Here is a 21,720-nt window from a genome sequence, read left to right as displayed (position 1 = left end):
GGTTTTGAAAAGTCAACAAATCATTGCACAGCGTAATATACCCTCTGCTTTCAAAGTATGGTTTGATTATGGAATCGATACTGGACAAATAGCGTGGCCACCCAGAGTTTACATCTTGACCTGGCACATCACTTCGTCCGCTTCTTGAGACAGCCTAAGCTTTTCGACATGCATATCTGTGCTTGACATCAGCATAGCTTGACGAGAATACGTGTCTACTTCTTCTACAAATAGAGTATCATTCTCTATGGGAATGGCGCACAGGTATCTCGACACTGCATCATCAGAGACATTCTCCTTACCGGGAATATGCTTTATCTGGTATTTGAAACGTATTAGTCTTAGCCTGAATCGTTGTATTCGAGCTGGCAATTTACTGATTTCCTGATCTCCAAGCAGTGACACTAAAGGTTTGTGGTCGGTCTCTATAGTAAGGTCAAGTATACCAATGATATATCGAGCAAACTTTTCTGCTGCCCAAGTAACTCCCAATGCCTCCTTCTCTATTACGGCATATTTACGTTCAGTTTCGGACAGAGATCGGCTTACGGCAGCTACTAGTCGGCGGGTGCCATCTGACTGTTTCTGACTCAAAACAGCTCCTAACCCGTAGTCGGACGCATCCGTTGACAAATATGTTTTTTTATTTGGGTCATACGGGGCAAGAATCGGTGTAGATTTAAACTCCTCTTTGAGACGATCAAACGCTTTTTGCTGGGAATCATTCCATATCAAGCAACTCTTTTTGCACAAAAGCTCTCAGAGCGGTTGGCTAATATGGGCTACAGCAGGACTAAACTTGCCATATTGGTTGACTTTGCTTAGGAAGCTCCTAACATCACGGACACACGTTGGTGTTGGAAATTCAAGCAATGCAGATATTCTTTCACCTGCGTGAATACCACTAGCATCAATGCGATACCCTAAATACTCTACTGACGTTTTCTTTAGAGCACACTTTGCATGATTTAACGTTAGACCAACATCGTGCATGCGGCGTAGCATTTGCGGTAAACGGGAGTTATGCTCTCTCTCGTCATAATCCATCACTAGTACATCATCCGTATATACATCGACTCCTGTGATACCTTCTAATATTTTTGTCATTTCTGTGCAAAATATCCCTAGAGCTGATTTTAGTCCAAATGGCAATTTACGGTAGTAGAAACGTCCACATGGTGTCAAGAAAGCGGTGAGATGTTGGGATTTGGCAGACAATGGTATTTGCCAAAATCTGCAGTTGGCATGTGGTTTTGAAAATATGTGACCACCATTAAGTTTTGACAGACTGTCCTCGGCGGTTGCCATGGGAAAAACTTCACGTCGTACGTACTTATTTAGCTGTGTAAAGTCTGTACAGATACGAACACCGGCCTGTTTAGGTACAACGACCATCGGTGCACACCATTCCGTAGGCTGTTTCGCTTCTACAATAACGCCTAAAGATTTCATACGCTCTAACTCTAACTTAGTTTTGTCGAGTAATGGAAAGGGTAATGCTCGTGGCACGAATATACTGTACGGCTTGGCATCGTCAGTCAGTCTGATTTCACATTCAGTTTTTACAGCTCCTAGACCTTGAAAAAGTCTTTTATCAACAAAATTATCAACACCATTCGCAAAATCATCAACATCATCAACATTACAGGCAAGCAAACCAAGGCTTTGACATGCAAATTTGCTCAATAGGTTCACATCTTGATTACGCACAACGTAAATTGTTTCTGATATAGATTTGTTACCATGTGTAAGAATTGCATCAGTTTGACCAATACAAAGTATTTCTAAGTTATCAGGACCTCTTAGTCTCTTAGTATTGTGCTGCAATGGAGCGGATATAGCATTTAGTCCACACACAGTTGCTGCAGCACCAGAATCTAGTTTAAATGTTGCTGTATTGGTATGTCCCTGTATGTCAATGGCTAGTTTAGCCATCTATGGTTTACTACCATTTCTATCGCTGTTCTTGATTTCTCCAGTAAACAGCTCGACTTCAGTCACAGATTTTCCAGAGAAGCACATTTGCTTCTAATGGCCTCTCTTGCCACATGCAGTACAAGTAGATCTCAATGCTGGGCAGGAGTCTTTGGAATGTGGGGCTTTTCCACAGCGTTGACATCGGTCTTTAGGGATAAATTAGGCAACTCTATTATTTGCAGAAGTGTTGTCAAAGCTATTGGCGTGTCCTTGGGTTGTCGGCCTGTGTCTAACATTACCAGTATTCGATGATTTGTGTCCTTTTAAGTAAGCGTTTCGGTTTGAGCTAGATGTGTCATTCTTTCGGCTATGTTGTGGCTGTCGTGAAATGAATATGTTGGCATGTACATCTACAGCTGATCCCCTGACTACTGACTGTTCTTGTTTAGCTGATTCAAAGCGTCTAGCTATCATCACTGCGTCATCTAGCGTCAGATCTGCATCAGCTTGTAGTTTTTCACTCAACTTGTCTTCAGTAACGCCCACTACTAATCTGTCACGTATTAGCTTTTCCTGTAGATCTCTATAGTCACAAAACTCGGCTTGGCGATGTAGATTGTGAATAAACACATCTATAGAATCACTACCTTGTGTCAGTTTGTTGAATTTAGCTCTCTCAACAATGAGATTTTTCCTAACTCCGAAGTATTCATTAAATGCATCAATCACAGAATCGTAGTCAGTTTCTTCTATTCCACGGCTAAGCACTACATCCTCTGCTTGCTCCCCTAACGTATAAATAAGAGTGTTAATCTGTTCACGCTGAGGTCTAGTATCCAAACCGCTCGCTTCTCTATACCTCCTCCATCCACTATACCATCTCGTCCAACCGGCAGGTTCGGCAAAGTCAAATTTGTCAGGTGGGTACAGCTTGGGTGCAGAATAATGCACTATTAATGGCTCCACCGTTTGTTCATCAGCATAACCGGCTTCCCCCTCTTCGTCAAACATGATACAAACACCGCTGCCACCATGTGTAGTTGTTACTAGTTAGATGGTAGGAAATTATTTATTCTGCACGTGAACACTGATAATAAAGAAGTAGCCATTGCCGTTGTAACGAGCGCAACTGTCTGTATTTTCATGACGTCCTTTAACACAAAAACCAGAGGTACACAACTCCTAGTATTATACAATGCAGGGTAACATAACACGAATATAGCACAAGGAGGGGGCGCAACTCTTGTAAGAATAACTCTTTAGTTATTTAGTCATTTGTTGCAATCCTGTCCAAGCTTGATGCTAGTTTTTTATCAACTATCAGAAATTATATTTCTTCGACAAATTAACAATTTTATTATAGTAATAATATCAGGGGTCTCTTCAAGAGCAAAACACGAGCTGACTGCCTAAAAAATTGCAGTAGTATTTATATTACATAAGCAATTAGCATAGAGATTAACAGTTATTGTTCAAACCGATCATTCACATCACTTTGCTGACTTTGTAAGAATTTTCACATTTGCAACAATAAAAAATTATTGAGGGACAACTAGCCATTGCGGTGCAACAATCTAAACACCAACAAGTAGTTCATAAAATTTCACAAATACTATGTAGGGAACAGTACTCTTAGAAACAGGAAGACACATTTTGATAACGAAAACAACTAATTACAAAATCTTATCTTGAGTAAACTTATCAACAAAGATGGGAAAATATTACTTAAATGACTTAAACAACTCATTTTTTATTGGAACGAATACTTAGATTGTTCTGAAACGCAATCATGAACATAAGAAAGTTCTTCAAGCTTGCGAACATTGAAAATAAATTTGTTAAAGATTGATCATTGTGTACGAAATTTCTATAAATCTTGATAAATGGTATCTGCTATTTTTTCTAGGTCAACCTCTGTCCCAGAAGTCCCTTCTCTATATATATATATCGGCTCGGTCACCTTTTCTTTTGATCAGTTCACCATGCTTTTCTGCATCAAATGTCTGAAGCAGTTGGCTTCACTGAGAGAACTGCGACGACATGATTGGTGACAAATCTAAAATCTAAAATGCCCCTATTGTGAAATAGTTTTTGCTACCATGGCGATGCTGAATCAACACACAGAATAGGTGCATAGGCGGTCTATCTCCATGCCCACAAAGTCAACATGCACCAACAGACAAAGGGAGAGAAGAGTGCCTTCTCCAAGGGTGCTGCAGAGTGGGCCCAGAAGACCGGTGTGACGCCCATCTAATTCGTTCAGTACAAAGCCCACACCAACAAGAGAAGTTGCCTCTCAAATCTTTGCAAGAAACTATCAAGAACCTCTTGACCTTGATGATCTTTGTGACCGACAGCATACAAATAGAATAATTATTCAGAGTTATTGCTCCTACGTCTTTTTCATGGCCACCACTCTTCTCATAGAGTTTGTTCTTTATAATACCTTGCTTGATTTTTAGGTTTAACACACCATTGTATTACAAAATTTTGCTGTTCATCATCAGTTGAAATAACGTCGACTAAACACTTGTTATAAGGTGGTTGTTCTAAAAGGGGTTGAGAGTTTCAATTCAGAAAACTAGGTATATGCGGTCAGCTAAAGAGGGTAGGTCGTTGTGGGCGGGATCGCACCAGACTTGTTGGGCATGTGTGTAGAAAGGGTGCTCCTAAATTAGGGAAAAGAGTAATGCATTGCCTTATCTCTTCTATGTGTGACTAGGTGCTCTTCTAGATGTTCTGTAGTGCTACAGTCATTTTTACACATTCAACAGCTGAGCCAATTTATAATGAGCACAAACTGGTTAAAACGTGTGTGCAGTGATTGTATATGAACACCATAGCAAAGGCTGAAGAAGCCACATACCATAGCTCAGATTTCACAAACAATTACCTTGATCACTATTTCCATCACAGCCTTTGAAGCACGGTCTTCAAAAATGAATTACGCTGAAATATTCAGAGCCGTTTCCCATTTTATAAAGAGTGATTCAAAACCTTCAATAATGGAATATGGAAAGAAGAAAAACTAGAAGACGAGGCATATGATTATTCAACTCTGAGACGGAAATCAGAAGACGAATGGGAGAACTACCCAGCAATCCTCTAAATTGACGTTCTTAAGAACTGCACGTTTCAAACACTTACTGTTTAAGGCTCTAAGCTGAATAGTGGTAAAATTAACCTGTTTTATAATAAAGTTTTTAGCATTATTTTTCAGCCTGATGATATTTGTCATAGAATTTGTTCACACAAACTCTGCAAAACTGGCCCGTCTTCATACTTGAAAAAGCGAGCCGATCAGAGACATATTTTCAATCGTTTGTCGACATCCAAAGGATAAACACGGCTGCTTACACAGACATCGGCCGCTCAGCGTTTACTTTCATGTCAGTAAAAATAGCTCCTCTAACGAGATTGACCAGTGTAAACAGTTGCAGAACGGTTCTCATTCTGCAACCGTTTACACCTGTACACCGTTTACACTGGTAAAATACAAGGTTAGAATGGCTGTCACCAGTCATTCTAACTTTGTATTTTACATTTTAAATCAGTATTGTCAGCAATTCGGCAATCCATCCCAAGTTGGAGTTGGTTTAACTGCATTACACCTCTTGAGAGCAGAAGGCAAAACTAAACTCAAATTCAGCTTACCTTCTGTTGTACAGTTATGCACTGCGTACATATTTCATTGTTGCATGGCAAACATATGTTCGACTTGCTTAGAACTTTCATAGTATACTTATCATTTTCATTCATGCAGTATTCTATCTTGATCATATTATGCTGGATTAGTAGTTTTTAAATGTATGCCATTCTTTCTACACAAGTCTACCCTCGCTTAACAAATTCATTCTAGAGTTTATGCTATAATTAAAGAGGCAATATGACTAAAGGCTTCGCCTATATGTTTTAATAAGCTCTTAGATCTACAGATAATTATAAATTTCAATTAACAAAGTAGCTTGAAAAACAAACAAGCGTACCATATCTGTGGATGTATTTGTGAATTTCTTTGCATACCATATATTTATAACTAGAGTTGCAATAGGTTAACTGTACTTATCCTTTTATTTCATGTTTTTTGATGGTTTTGTTTCATGCTTCAGTCAACCGAAAAGGGCAGAAGCGTGAAATAGAACTGTAGTAATTCCAGAAAAGAACATGAAGCCGGAAAGCAATAAGTATAGTTCACTTATTCCAATACATCATTTATAACACTACGCACTTTGCAGAGTGTTGTTAGCAGCAGGCCTGACTACTTGTCCATTATATATAGCTAATTTGTTAATTATACCCTGATAAGAATATTTAAAATAACAAATGCAATTCAACAGCAAGTGCTCTGCTGCGCCTGTATCTATGACCCATTACTTATTTGTCACTGTGTTGGACTACACGCTAGTGATGTTTCAATCAGGCTTGATGGGATGTTTTATGTTATTGCTGCATTATTGGGAAAACCAAAGTAAATTTTATTAGGTTTTCCCTGATTTACTGTGTACATAGTCACTTCCAGACTAGCCAGTTTTTTCTAGTAAAACATTCTAGACACGCTCCTATCATTGTTGTACATGTTGCAAGGTTGCGCTTTTTTGTTGTAATGTTTTGAAGTTGCTTCAAGTCTCGCTAAATCTATTGCTTATCACAAACAGTGCATGGCCAGCCAAACTTGTAGGCACATTAATGCACTTCATCTTACCACAGTTTTCTACTACAGTGCATCCTCAGGATACGATTACCCTGTTACATGATTTTTTCACCTTACAGAGTCGAACATGATGATTTTTTCACCTCATCAACTGTTACCACAGGAATTCAACAAAAAATTTTCCCGAGTTCAAATTTAGCAGTCGGTGTGCTTATTACATTTGACAAAACACCAAAGATGCCGAAATTCTGTTCGCCGTAAATATTTTCACACCGCTTGAAAGATACACGATGACCATGTTCTCTCAGCTCAGCAGTTCTCGTGTGTAAAACGATAATATTTTCCCTTTAAAACCAGTTGCAAAGTTTGAGTTGTGATTCCTGTAAACAGAAGGTCAGACAACTTCTCTTGGCCTGCTAACAAAAATCTACTTCATGATGAGAACAGCGTTGTTCGGGCTTTCTTACCGAATTAGTTTGAAAAATTTTTTAAACGGTTCGGCAAAAGTTATGATGAAGACGAAAACAGAAACTGATAATTGATAAAATGTTAGTGACACAAAGTTGAAATTCAGTAAAGTATTTACAAATGCATACTAAAACTTAGCTTTAAGTAGGTGTGTTTGTTAAGCTAAATTTATTTGAGATGAATTCAAAGTTTATATTATATGTCTGTGTTGAAAGTAAGAACTCCCTATGGTGCTTTCTGCACATGGTACAGTATGTTACATTTTATTGCAGACCATAACTACTAAATACACTAAAGTTGCTGTAAGTAACTATAGTTACTAAGGTTAACATACTATTTTGTTAGTAATTTTCAATTTGTTCAGCACTTAAATGAAATTTTTGGATGTTTGCATGATGATTGAGATAATTGCATTATATAATTACTATGGTTTCTATACCCCTACATACGATGTTTTTACCATACGGTGCCAACCCAGGAATGGATAAAATTCATATCCTGAGGGTGCACTGTACTTGTAAGGTTCCTGGAGCTCTGCTAGTAGAGATTGTGAAATGAATATTTAAGGCAATTCCAAGGTCAAGTCCACTTTTGTCATCCAGTTTATTCATAAAATCAAGCTCCAAGCATTGAGTACAAGAATCGTTACAAGTTTTCCCCTGATATGTAAAACTTATTCAGTCTATGGCTCATCTCAGTTTCCTGTCGTAGAGTACACAGTCTGTCTCGTTGCTAAAGCTCTGCAACACGTTTATATTGCTACAATATTAGAGTCTCTAACAAAACTCTCATGCAGGGTGCCTTATAGCTTTTAAAAAGTTACTTCCGTGAAGATGGAAAAACCATGCCTTCCACCCTAGAGGATTTCCACTAGAGGATCATCTCTAGCTTTCATTTTCAGGCATATTTTAATCAATATTCACAAGTTTAAATCATTCTACACAAATCTTGTCATGCATGTATGGCATGTTCTTCTTGACGTTGCGCAGACTACATATTTGCTGACTGCAGCACTTTAATTGCTCTGTAGGCCTATATCAGTAAAGATATGCAAGTTCAAATGCGATGAAAATAAACACTTTGAAATACTTTTCTCACGAAGTTTAACTTCTGAGGATTGGAGTGATAAAATGTCCAATCATCAGAAGTTAAAATAGGTCACTCCTGAACTTTGTAGAATCTTCTCTCATGCTCAGTTTAAATGCCTTACCTTCTCATGATTTTAGCTCTGATTTTGATTTTACTTGCTTCCTGTGTTCTGTTTTAATTTTTTAACCATTACTTTACTCTTTTTAAATTGGGCAGCTTGTCTTTAAAATAGGTCATCTGACTTGAAGGTTCATCATAGATCTGTACTGAGTGGCTCTCTTCACTTTCGCTAATTTTAGACCTGTTCTGTGCATCACTTTCTTTCAGTAGTAGGGGTTATCTGAAGAATTGATCCGAAAGTGTTTGTTCATGTTTTGCTATTTCCTGTTATAATTTTTTAAGAAAAATATCACCTTTTTTTCACAACCAACAAATCTTGGACTAGTCTTCTTTAAATCTGTCATTTCTAATTTAGTAAGGATTGAAGTGCAGCTTAATAACATATAGCGAACATCGTAGAACTAAACTGCTATGCATAAGAAGACCATCTACGTGGTGATGTGCTAATTTGCTACAATTTGATGGTTTAAGGACGTTTAGATGTTGTATGTTGGAAATGCTCCACGTGACCGTAAGGTCCCTGTTTCATTATCACATCGTACTGTATTATGAAATTATTACGATTGTTAGCTGAGCTTGGACTATATATGTTTTTTTTTCAAATGGTAAGCTTTACTATTTCTCTCTAGAAGGTTAGATGGCTGAGCAGCAAATGGCATCATCAGAGTCAATGGAAAGTGAGTCAGCCGTAGAGGTAACTGAGAGAAGTGAATCATTTGAGAAAGAGTCAATGCAGATATCAGAGATTGATCCACCATTTCAAGCGGTAGCTTCTACATATGATGAAGTGAAGGAAATTATTAGAAACTATGAAATTGAACACACCGTGCACTTTTCCTGCTTCACTGGAGCTACTAGGTTTAATGCTGGAATAGGTGAGATTTAGGTCTTCAGCAAGCTGTATAAAATTACCTGTATAAGATTGTTACATTATTTTAGTTTTCCCGCACCCTTTCCAAAATTCTATCCTGGATTTTAGGTCATCCAACTGGTTCAGAGATATAGTGCAGGATGAATGTAAATAATAGTCTAAATAAAAGGTTATGTTTTAAAAACTGACACATTGGAAATAGGTTTACAGAGTATATATTTCTTGATGCCTGGTAGTAGCTATAGCGAATTGTCATCATTTATAGTAATTGCAGATTTGTTTTTGAACTTTTAAGAGTTTGTAATCACATTTCCACATATTTTGCACCTACATCACAGCAGAGTAAGACATGGTGAATCTTTTGTTACCAAATAACTGTAATGTGAATTTTGTTGCAAGTCAACCTTTAACCATGTTCAGCTCGTTCCATTTATCAAAATATATACAGTGATACCTAATTCTTCGCGATTGGGACAACAGCCCCACCTTCTCCATCTGCTCCCCCTCCAACACAAAGTGAAAATTCACCCCATAGAAACTAATTAACTCATTAATAATAAGCATTTACATCTTAATATTTGGGTTCATTAGACAATTTTTAAGGCGGAGGACATTTACGAGACAAAGTGAAGCATGTTGCAAGGGCTTAAAGGCAGGTTCACACTATATCGCTATGTCTCGGCGCTGATTCCACAATACTTTGCTGATCGTCGATGATAACAATTTTACCACTATCCCAAACCCATCTGCATTTACATCAGCAAATACTCCTTGGAGTAGTGTTCTCATTTTTCTTTTTAATTTTTTGCAAAGAAACCTCTTTGTTTTCCATGCTTGAATCAAATACTAGTCCCACAGCAACTATCATAAAGGGAAATGAATAAATCCAGATAAGTCGGAAAAGTTTTACCGCTGCAAACTCCCTACATATTTGCGTTGCTTCGTCGATACCATGGGTTTATGGTTCACATAATCGGTGATAAACGTCGAAAGGAAAACGCTGTCATACGATGATATAGTGTGAATCAGCCTTTACACTCTTACACTCCACAGAACAAAACAGGGAAACAGCAAACTGGAATTGCCAACAACAGACAATGGAATCGGCCTCCTAGCAAACTGGGCTACTGATAACGTCTCTTACATGAACTTTAGTTTACCGTATTTGACAGAGCGGTGGAAGCAAGCGGATGGAAGCAGCAATAGCCCAAGGCTGATGTGGGGCTCTCAGTATGTGCCCCATACCGGTCGTCCATATATCAAGGTCGGAAAAAAGCACATGGGATGTCAATATGCCGGAAAGCAACGCATGGTAAGTGATGTTTTTTTTCAACTGGGGCTTTTTCCATTCCACAAGCTAGTTTTTCATCTGCCGTGTTAGTTTTTAGCGGTGGAAAAATTACTTGAGCTAGCAGTAAATGCTCTGATAGATTCCTTTACATGTTTTCTTTGTAGAAGCCGGATAAAACCAATAATCCATCATTTACTATGAGAATTGGTTGTCCCAGCTATGTACACATTGCGGAGGTAGAGCGTCTCATACATCCGGTGGTAAGTCATTTTTGTATATTGCAGCCAGTGGCTGCCATAGTCTCTGTACTACATGGATTTGAAGGGTTTCGGCGCGTTCTTAACTCCAACAGTAGAACGCCCTGGTTGTGATGCATGCGAACAAGGACTTTAATTCTTTGTCTTTGTATCGATAACATATATTCTTCACTGAATTCCTGTCAGTCTCCAATTAGGGTTGCTTAGACATAGCCTACTAATTTTCTAATGTAGAATGTGACCAAAATTAGTATTCGCTTAAAATTTTATTTTTCATATTAAACTTTTTTACAGTTAGTAATGCATTTTATCAAGGAGTTATGGTAGGTTTTCAATAATGCGTTTTTTTTAGGAGTTATAATAAGTCTTTAGTAATGAACTTTCTTAAGGAGTTGTGGTAGGTTTTTAGTAATGCATCTTATTAACGATTTATGGTAGGTTTTTAGTAATGCATTTTATTAAGGATTTATGGTAGGATTTTAGTAATACATTTTATTAAAGCACATAAATTACATAATTTTTATCATATATTTCAATACATCAGAGTCTTGGCTTTTGAATGAGCCATTGTTTGACATGGTGAGACAGACATTGGTTGATGTTTATAGGATTTCCCCTGAGCTCTACCGCAGAAATGCTCGATGGTATAGGCTCGAAAATTGTGACGTCACAATTTTCATATTCGATGTTGTGTGCTCTTACCGCTTAATTTATTGCCTACCGCTTATATTTATCAACTGATCAAATGACGCTAGAGGCAGGCGATAGTAGGACAACTCCAGAGAACCAATGAAGATGAGAAAGGACTCAGTGTCATTAGCTCTCCATATACAGATTCTTTTTTTGATAAATAACTCAGATTCCAAGCACCATACTATGTTTTCCAGATGATATTATGCACTAGCCCTCTCATTTTATTGTGATGTTGAGGGGCACAACTGAGACTAATTAATTTCAAGCATTGCGTGATCTCGCGAAAGTGTGATCTCGCGAAAGTGTGATTGACATATTATAGTCCTAAGGCCACACAACTGCAGGTCACAATTTAATCGATGGGATTTCATTACCTTCATCAACAACAGTATATTTATTGAAGCATAATTAACCCAGAACATGTGTATGTATTGGTTGGGCGTTAGCACGATCTCCGGGCATTGTTTATTATCTAAAATCCTAGTTTATTATTAGCGCTCTCTGGGTTTAACAGCACCGAATGTCACAGAAAAGCATAGCCTCAATGGCAGCGAAAGGGATGGACTACCTAAGGCTAAATAATAATTATGATATCACGTGGTGGGAACTGCAACCAAGTGTTTTTTTATTGCAAGACATACTTTTGACACCCTGTTTTTCATAGCTCTATTATTCTTTTTGTATTGAATATAGGCTCATTCGAAAGCCAAGGTTCTGATGTATTGAACTAGATAGTAAAAAAATTATATAATTTATGTGCTTTAAGGAGTTTTGGTAGGTCTTAAGTGATGCATTTTATTAAGGAATTATGGTAGGTTTTTAGTAAAGCGTTTTATTCGGGAGCTATGGTAGGTTTTTAGTAAAGCGTTTTATTAGGGAGTTATGGTAGGTTTTTAGTAAAGCGATTTATTAGGGAGTTATGGTAGGTTTTTAGTAAAGCGTTTTGAGGAGGTATGGTAGGCTTTTAGTAAAGCGTTTTATTAGGGAGTTATGGTAGGTTTTTAGTAAAGCGTTTTATTACAGAGTTATGGTAGGCTTTTAGTAAAGCGTTTTATTACAGAGTTATGGTAGGCTTTTAATAAAGCATTTTATTAGGGAGCTATGGTAGGTTTTTAGTAAATCATTTTATTAAAGGTTGGCTTGCAAAAAATTTCACATTACAGTTATTTGGTATCAAAAGGTTCACATGTTTTACCCTGTAGTGTTTTAGGTTCAAGATATGTGGAAATGTGATTACAAGCTCTTAAGCTCAAAAACGAAGAATTTAAAAAAAGGTCGTAAGTTAGAATCCCTCTCAAAACGGCTCAATTGTGACATAGTTAAACACAATGTGCTTCTGTTTACACTTTAATGCAACCTCATCCGTTGAATTATTTTTACAAAAAAACTTCTCGCATTTAATAAAACTATGTCTATTGTCATTACGCGAATATTTCAGTATCATCGTGAGGCTGTCACTTTGAGCACTGATATCTCAAAACCTAGCCTAAAAATCAATTTATTTTTTTAAACCTCAGCTCGAAGGAGTGCATATCATTTTCCAATAAACATGACGAGCCTGTAGGTCACCTGTGATGGTCGAAAAATTCTGCAGAAATTGTTAGCGCCGTTTGGCGAAGATTATGGGTCACACGATCAGATTATTACTAGAGGATTAGATCAAGCTGAAACAAAACTGTAAAGTAGCGAGCAATATATAATTGATAAGGGCTTTCCGGTAGAACCGGAAGTGTTTGCCATAAACTAGTGCTATGAAAAGTGTTATATTGAGCCTTTTATTGATCTTTCATTTCACGTGATAACATCACGTGTCAGAACAATTACCACATCGAGTTGAATATGTCATCAAAATAAAGGGATTCCAACCTACGGCCATTTTTTTAACTGTTTGTTTTTGAGCTTTTAAGAGCTTGTAATCACATTTCCACATATTTTGCTCCTACAATACAGCAGAATAAGACATGGTAAATCTTTTGATACCAAATAACTGTAATGTGAATTTTGTTACGAGTCAAATTTTAAGGAGATATGGTAAGTTATTGAGCATTCGAGTTACAAATAACGGAGTATTCATATGTGATTATTTTCTCGCGCATACTATATATGATGGTGGCAAGATACGAACAAATTAACTTCATGTGTCAGGTTTTCTCTGTATTTGCTTTGGATGTTCAGAGCCGCTTCATTTGTCAGAAATAGCTTCTGCGTTCAATGTCATATTTTAATATTGAGCGGTTGTTTTTCTAACATCGCCAGTTGTGTTCTATTAACATACAGTGCTCTATTGTCATTCTATTAAATCTGGGCTATTGTATAGTTTACTGTTGCTTAAGAAATTACAGGACTGATTTATTATTAACCTGTGTGTGTGCGTGCGTGCGTGCGTGCGTGTGTGTGTGTGAATCAGAGTGGAGTGTTGAGCATGGTTGTGGTGCATTAGAACTGCACTGCGTCATTGCATTACAGGCGGTATTTACGCAGCGCATTACAAATTTTGAATGTGCAGTATGTGTTGACTGCAACTGCACTTCTATCGCAAATCGTTCACTGAGCATTCACTTTCATGACGCCTTTTTATGAAACCCAGCCATTCACGCACACTGCAACTGCGCAGCATTCTTCACAACTGAAAACTGCATGTACTGCAACTGCGCGTTAGTATGAAGTTAATATTGTGGATCAACTGACACTGCTGGCTTTTCAAGTGTCTACACTATTATAATTTAACTATAATTATTGCACATGGCCAGATAGTTTCACCACAGTCGAGGGTGTTTGAAAGTCGAAAATGGAACCGGATTACATGCATGGCTTCAGCTTTGATTACCTCCAGTAGTTACCAGGCTTCAGCTTTGGTTACCTCCAGTAGTTACCATCGACTAATTGATTACCTCCAGTAGTTACCATCGACTAATTGATTACCTCCAGTAGTTACCAGGCTTCAGCTTTGGTTACCTCCAGTAGTTACCATCGACTAATTGATTACCTCCAGTAGTTACCATCGACTAATTGATTACCTCCAGTAGTTACCATCGACTAATTGATTACCTCAAGTAGTTACCATCGACTAATTGATTACCTCCAGTAGTTACCATCGACTAATTTATTACCTCCAGTAGTTACCATCAACTAATTGGTTACCTCCAGTAGTTACCATCGACTAATTGATTACCTCCAGTAGTTACCATCGAATAATTGATTACCTCCAGTAGTTACCATCGACTAATTGGTTACCTCCAATAGTTACCATCGACTAATTGATTACCTCCAGTAGTTACCATCGACTAATAGATTACCTCCAGTAGTTACCATCGACTAATTGAACTTGCGCTCTAATCCTCATAATAATTCAGGTTCCATTATTATGATTCCGATGAAGTTTGGGTCTTTTTATTGTATTTTCATTATACATTAAAATCATAATAGATTCTAATTTCAGCCAATTGCAACATGCTCATTGCGATCAGTTTGTTTGCCCACTCGTATTAAAGTTGAGCAGCATTCATTTCTCACAACTATGTTGTGATTGCAATTGCATACACAACCGGTGTAATTAATTTGCACTAGTTGTGGATGCTATATGATCAACTCTTTTTGTCCATTTGTTCCAAGATCTGCTTTGTATGTTAGTACAGTCGTAGGTTGGAGCAAAATTTTTCTCAAGAATGCACTGTAATTCTGTAATTATATATTAAAACCAAAATAGATTATCATTTCAATCACATACAACATGCTCATTTTAATCAATTTGTTTGCCCACTCGTATTAAAGTTTGAGCAGCATTCATACCTTACAATTGTGTTGTGCTCGCTTCAAAGTCATCACACAATCAACTGCTTTGATTCTATGATGAGTTTTCCTGAAAATGCGCTCGCATGTATGTACAGTGTGATGTAAGATTTTATACTGCATCTAGCACTTCAAACAGCGCACTAGCAACTAGCGTTGCCTCGATTTTGGTATCGGTATTGGTGCCGATATGGGGGTTAAGCATCTGAATCGGTATCGGCCGATTTTTTCTTAAAAATTCTGAAACTTCGGATACTTTTTATAGTTTAACTATTTAGCAGAAAGCAGGATTTTAGCCTGCTACACTAATAAAGATCATCAGATGCAAGTTCCTTACTTTTACCTGATGAATTCCGGGCCCGCCACACTATTTATTTTAAGTCTACAGCCTGATCAACATTAATACAGCTGAGGAACCGTTTTGATTTAGTCAGGATGTGATCACAAAGTGTCGTACTTCCCAATTACAGCGATGTGATTTATTGCAGCCAATCACAAACAAGATAATAAAGAAGAGAAACAAGAATGCAGTGTAATATTTCTATTTACTAGTATTACAAAAGTAATTTGAGCAGACGTTACATAAAGTTATCTATCTCTCTATTGATCCTGATGACACAACTTATCGTTTGTATCTTACAAAAATAACCCCAGTGGCTTATGTAGCCTGTCTTCCATAATTTGTGGCAAGTGAGTCCCCCTTCAGTTGGACTGGCTACATTGATATTGATAGAAAAAAGAGACTTCTTGCTGGCGGAGTTGAATCACTGACAGTAATTAAAAGAAACATTGATTTGCTCTAAACATGAACAGGCACAGCAGTTCGTTCAGCAAAGAAGAGAGACTTCATTATCACCGAGAGAGCTGTACCACCAACAGTTATTACCTGTATTAATTACAAGAAACATGGACTGTTTTGTTACTACATGAGCGGTATGTCAGTATGGGAGTACATATATTTATCTTTTTTTTTCATAAACAAATACAAACAAATAAATACATTAACATATATATTTTCTATAATAAAATGAACCATAATCAAACAAATTATGTTTGATGTTGTGTAACAAATTATGTATGTTTGATGTTTGATCTTTTGTGTTTCATAGGTCTGATTTAGATCTATGAAACACAAAAGATCTGAATCAGATTATTTTTCAATAAGAATCGGTATATCGGATTGGTATCTGAATCGGCTGGTGAATTTTGAATTGAGGCATTTCTACTAGCAACACTCCCACTAAATCCAGTACTGCACGCTGTGCAGTAGGCAATACCACTACTACACTAACACTGCCTACTGCGCATTAGAAAGTAGTTGTACTGAATGTGTACTGCATACTGAGGAGTAGTAAAGTGTTAAATGCACTTACACCGCATACTTCATGGTTCTGACATGTTTGTTACTACTAATGAACTTTTAATGCAACTACATAGATATCTAGGCAAAAATATACGGCAGCTGTATGCCTAAACGCTTAAATACATTAAGCGATGTCTAGCGTGATACCAGGCAGCATGGCGCCAATCACCGCTAGAACTCGTCCAGTGAGTTGATGCTGAGCGAAAACGCTGGAATTATTTATTAGAACTTTGTCACGCTATCAACCAATCACCGCGATCAACCAATGGAGGTACATCTCAATTTGTTGTTTTCCTCCAGAATGCAATGCTTGGGCTGCTAATATTTATGTGTCAATGTTTACCAATGTACAACAACATCTTGTTATTTTGGTACATTAAAACCCTGAAATGTACATTGAATTGCTCATAGATTTAGTAAGAGCACACCCAGTCCCGCACGACACAACATACAAGATTTACAAAGATACCCAGTTAAAAACCAACATGCGTTAGTCAATTGCTGTACAAGTTGGCCAACTTGAAAATGGTAAATATTTATTATATTAAAAATAAACTAAGATAAAGTAAGTATACATGTATATAAAAATCATAAAATATTACCCTGCAAAATACAAGAATTGTTTTTTTTTATGTCTTCTTGTAACGTGCAATTCTTGAAAGTGAAATAGGCCTAATAACAAAAGCAGAAATTGTTTATGTCGTTGTCTAAAAGGCGTCATATTTACTTAAATTTATTAACAACTCTGAGAAACTGGTAATACAAAATTTTTTCAGCTGTTTGTGAGCATTCTTGCATTATCGCTCGCTGGTGAATCGCCCAAGTATCTTTAGGCACCTGCCAGCGATATCCCTGCACTCATTATGACCCATGCGATAACATCGCTTAGTGTATTTGGTAATTGTTGTAATGGTCACCTTTTGTAATGGTCATAACCCCTGCTAGTAAACCTCATCTCAACCTACCTGGACTCAAGACTGAAATTACAACTAGCAGCTACAGTGTATCCTTATTTATACGAGTGTAATTTTAAACCATGTTGATCAACCATATGTATGGAGCAGTTGATTGCATTCTGAGCCTATTTGCAATAAGCATACCAATTTTTCAGCTTACACAGCATGCATGAACCTGCACTGCCAGCCGAGCCTACAAGGCTTATAGAACCTGCATGTACCTGCCAACTCAACCTACAAGCACTTGTAATTTCATGTCTGCTTCAGATTAAACACATTGATGGTCATTCAACTCGGAATCAAAAGACTACTTTTGCTGATCTCTTCCGAGCAAATGTCCGGAGGCACTTGAGTGGTCTCCCACATGAGCTTGTTTTTAAGAGAGAGTTCCATGTGACCATATCTCCCTTATCTACCCACAATCACGCCATCGGTGAGGTAGGCCATCAGCTATTTAGTTAATATCCCTGGTAGAGAGTTTTTGACGTGTTTGACCCCTGTACAGTATAGTACTGTACCACTGTAAGTTCCTCGAGAGTCATGTTTGCCATGTTGAAATCAAATCGATATTGTATTTTCCATTAGTTAGGGTGACATGTTCAAGGTCTAACACAACTACCAGTTTGAATTAGTTATAGTGATATATTTTATGATGACCTCCAGCTGCTCGTTGAAGTCGTGTGAACGTCATTCTTTAAGTATTAAAATTACACTCAACTCTTTCGCTACCGTAAGCCGATGTAGCGGCTTGTCAATAGGGTTTCACTTTCCTTTTCATTACGAAGCCTACACATTAGCTAGACCAAACAAATTTTGTCTCCAACGAAACAACCTTGTTGCCAATCTCGTGCAACCAATAGAAAATATTTTTGCTCAGCAATTCCATTTCTGATCATTTTTTAAAACAAGAAAACTATCGTCATGGCAATGATAAACTCACCGTGTTCTTTCAACGCAAAGGAAGCGTTGGAAATTTTGTGAGAGTAGGATTCACTAAACAATTTTATACTTATCTTGTAGAGAATTTTGTTCTGAATAAGATGCATTTTACAGTAAAACAATATCTGCATTGATTATCGAGATATTGCAATAATACTAGCAGTATATCGATTTTTCGAAAATCCGTATGAATTAATTCAGTCAGAATAATAATTCGGTCAAATTTAATGCGGTAGTGAAAGAGTTAAAGGATACAAGAGGGATACGGGTAGTCATAAATTTCTGATTAATTTTTGGAGTTATAAAACACCAATTGAAACTTTACTTCCCTTATGTGCATAATAGTTGTTTAATATTATTTATTATTTTACAGTGATGGAGCAACACTCTTTGAAATTTCTTTGTAAAATGTTTCGTTGTTATTGTTGCAACTTGTTTAGAAAGTTGCTCACCTTAATATTTTAAAAATTTACACACGAAATAATTAAAGAACACCATATTACTTATGAGCAGTGTAAGCAGTTAGTGAGTTTCAGGTCTCCGTAATAGATTTTTTTCAGATTTATTTTATTGATTCAGAATAATACATAAAATTGTTGCTTCTACTAAAGCTCTTTGTTTAAGAGGGACTCTAGTCAATCATTGCAAATTCTTGTCTTGTTTTACCAAATTTGATTGGGCATATTTTTTTCACACCTGTTTTACTAAAAATGTCTTCAACATTTGGCCAATGGCTGCATTTTGTACATTTTGAAAAGTTCTAGAGTAGATTTATAAAATATTTTTCCACAATTCTGGTAACAATACATTTTTTGCCTTATTGAGGCACAATTTGTCCTAAACCAGGACTTTAATATTTACGCTATTTTATTATTCTCACTCTCAAACTGGATTTCGCTAATTATAGTGTTTATGAGATTGCCGCGAAAACTATTTTGAACTAAATCTAACAAATTACAGTAAAACAATTGTGTTCATTTGAATGCATGAGTCTTTAGCTTTTATCAGCTGTGCAATGAGGAGTTTTTTATACTAAGTTTTCTTAGAACACCTTACAACAATTACAGCTTTTAGATGGTAGATATCCTTTTGTGAACATGCTACATACTGATATATATATAATTATATACATATAAATTATATATATAAAATATGTATAAGTGGAACTTCACTCTATAAGTTAAACATTTTATTACTCTAATAAATAGTAATAAAATGATTTAACTTATAGAGTGAAGTTCCACTTATACATATTTTATAATTTAGCTCTGATTTATCATTGAGCACTCTGTAATGAACTGTGCAGCATCCACTTTGTGTAAATTATATATATATATATATATATATATATATATATATATATATATATATATATATATATATATATATATATATATATTATACAATTATATAATATAATTATGGCTATTATGATTGTATATTTGGTATATATAATCATAATAATTATATATATTATATATATAGTTATGAGGGAATAATAGTACGTATATATATATCATTAAGCTACTGGCAGTTTTGTGCTGGTGCATTCATCAGGCTGTAGATCTCAACTGTACCAATTTAGATATCAGTTCTATTAATCTATACAGTTTCACTCCATGTTGAGCACCGTAGTTTTAATTCTGCTTATGATTATCGTAAAGCCAGTATCTGTTAGTTAATAATGTTATATTGTATGTGAACTGTATGCATAGGATGTGTGTAAGTAACTGGCAAAAATAGCTAGCACAAACGTAGCTAGCATAAGTAATCTTATAATAATAGGATAAGCTGACTCAGCTAGTGTAGGGCTGGTAGAGCCATTAGCATTCAGTGTGAGCACACACTGTGACAATGATAAATTGCAATATATATATATATATATATATATATATATATATATATATATATATATATATATATATATATACATGTATATATATATATCCACCACTGATTTTAGGCTAGGGATATGCGGCAGGTAGGCTAGCACCTAAACATCTGTTGTCAAACCTATTGGCACCGAATGACAATCTTTGTAGGCAACCCTGTGCTGATAACTCTTAAGGGATTATCTTACCCTAACTCCTGACATTAAACGTGTTCATATTTATGCTTGTATCAGGCTGCTGGACCTCATGAGAAAGTCGATCCAATCCTACGTTCCAGAATTCAAGAAATTGCTGCTTCGGGTGAGAGTTGTCAGCTCTTTGTATATTAACTCTTTATATTAACCCTATGTTTAGATTATTGATGTTGGCTGAAGTGAACACAACGTAAGACTTTGTTGCGTCCAAATATGGCTGAGTGCCAGCAGGTGGCAGGAGTTTAAACTAGTCAGCTGTGTACGATATTATTGTTGTGTTAGTAATTTCATTGGCAGTGCTTTGACTAAGGATGGGGTTAAAATCGGCGGCTATAGAGTCATTCAAGTAATTACAGCGATCTTGTACCTCGTACGTATACTTTATAAAATCATGTTTGGAATTAAATTTTGTTTTTATAAAAGCTTCTATTTCTGTTTTTTGTAAATTTTCCTAAACGCGTTGACTCAGAAACAAAAGCGCTAAATAATTATGCTTTTAAGAAAGATGGTCTTATTTCTGACTGAAATTTGATTATATTCAACCTTTTTACAATACGAGTTTTAACTTTAAATTCAACTCAATTTAACTTTAAATCATTCTATAAACTAAAGAGTTTTTTTTCTTTTTGTAAAGTCATTTTAGCAGTGACAGGAAAGTGCTAGAGCTTTTCTTCTATTTCTTTCATTTAGTATTGCAATAAAATAAAATTTAGTTTGTTTTTATCTTGTCATTATTTCCTAAAAGTTCTCAATTAAAAGTTAATCAATAGTGTTTTAAAATTACATCTAGTTATACTAATATAGTCATGTTATTCCATGTTTTAGCAATGATTTTGTGTAAGGAAAACAAAAACCGGTTCTAAAAATGAAAACACTCGCAATGCATGTCACAAGCTGAGACGTACGGTTGCCTTTTGTTCTACATCTCCGACCAATGAAATGCGATTTCAACGTCAAAGATTAGCCAATGCATAAAAGGAAAACAAAAGCACTGCTGTTGGTTGCCATTTTAAAACTTTTTTTTCATTTAGTTGCCTGGTTACATTGTTATGCTTACCAAACATACAGATTATCACTATGTTTCCATGTTACGCAGTAGTTCGGAGTTGCGCTCTCTCCGAATCATGGAAACGGCATCTTCGCGCTGAAATCACTGCGCACTGATCAGTGCGAAGCCAGTGCAAGTTTGCAGCAAGGAAACGGCAGTTGCGCAGTGGCTGCGCATGGCTC

General features: G+C 36.4%; 1 protein-coding gene across 1 annotated transcript in view; it reads left to right on the top strand.

Annotated features, from left to right (window-relative positions):
* The first annotated feature begins 8,882 nt into the window (after nucleotides 1-8,882).
* LOC137406819 (uncharacterized) overlaps nucleotides 8,883-21,720 on the top strand; it is a 34,384-nt gene continuing 21,546 nt past the window's right edge. The window contains exons 1-5 of the mRNA XM_068093431.1: nucleotides 8,883-9,120; nucleotides 10,289-10,428; nucleotides 10,572-10,667; nucleotides 17,733-17,903; nucleotides 20,530-20,596. Coding sequence (XP_067949532.1) covers nucleotides 8,883-9,120; nucleotides 10,289-10,428; nucleotides 10,572-10,667; nucleotides 17,733-17,903; nucleotides 20,530-20,596 — 712 coding nt within the window. The remainder of the gene's footprint in view (nucleotides 9,121-10,288; nucleotides 10,429-10,571; nucleotides 10,668-17,732; nucleotides 17,904-20,529; nucleotides 20,597-21,720) is intronic.

This window comes from Watersipora subatra, chromosome 10 (genome assembly GCF_963576615.1).
Source record: "Watersipora subatra chromosome 10, tzWatSuba1.1, whole genome shotgun sequence".
In the NCBI taxonomy this organism is placed as follows: domain Eukaryota; kingdom Metazoa; phylum Bryozoa; class Gymnolaemata; order Cheilostomatida; family Watersiporidae; genus Watersipora; species Watersipora subatra.
Note: the sequence above shows the minus strand (reverse complement) of the source record. Positions and strands in the feature narration are given on the sequence as shown.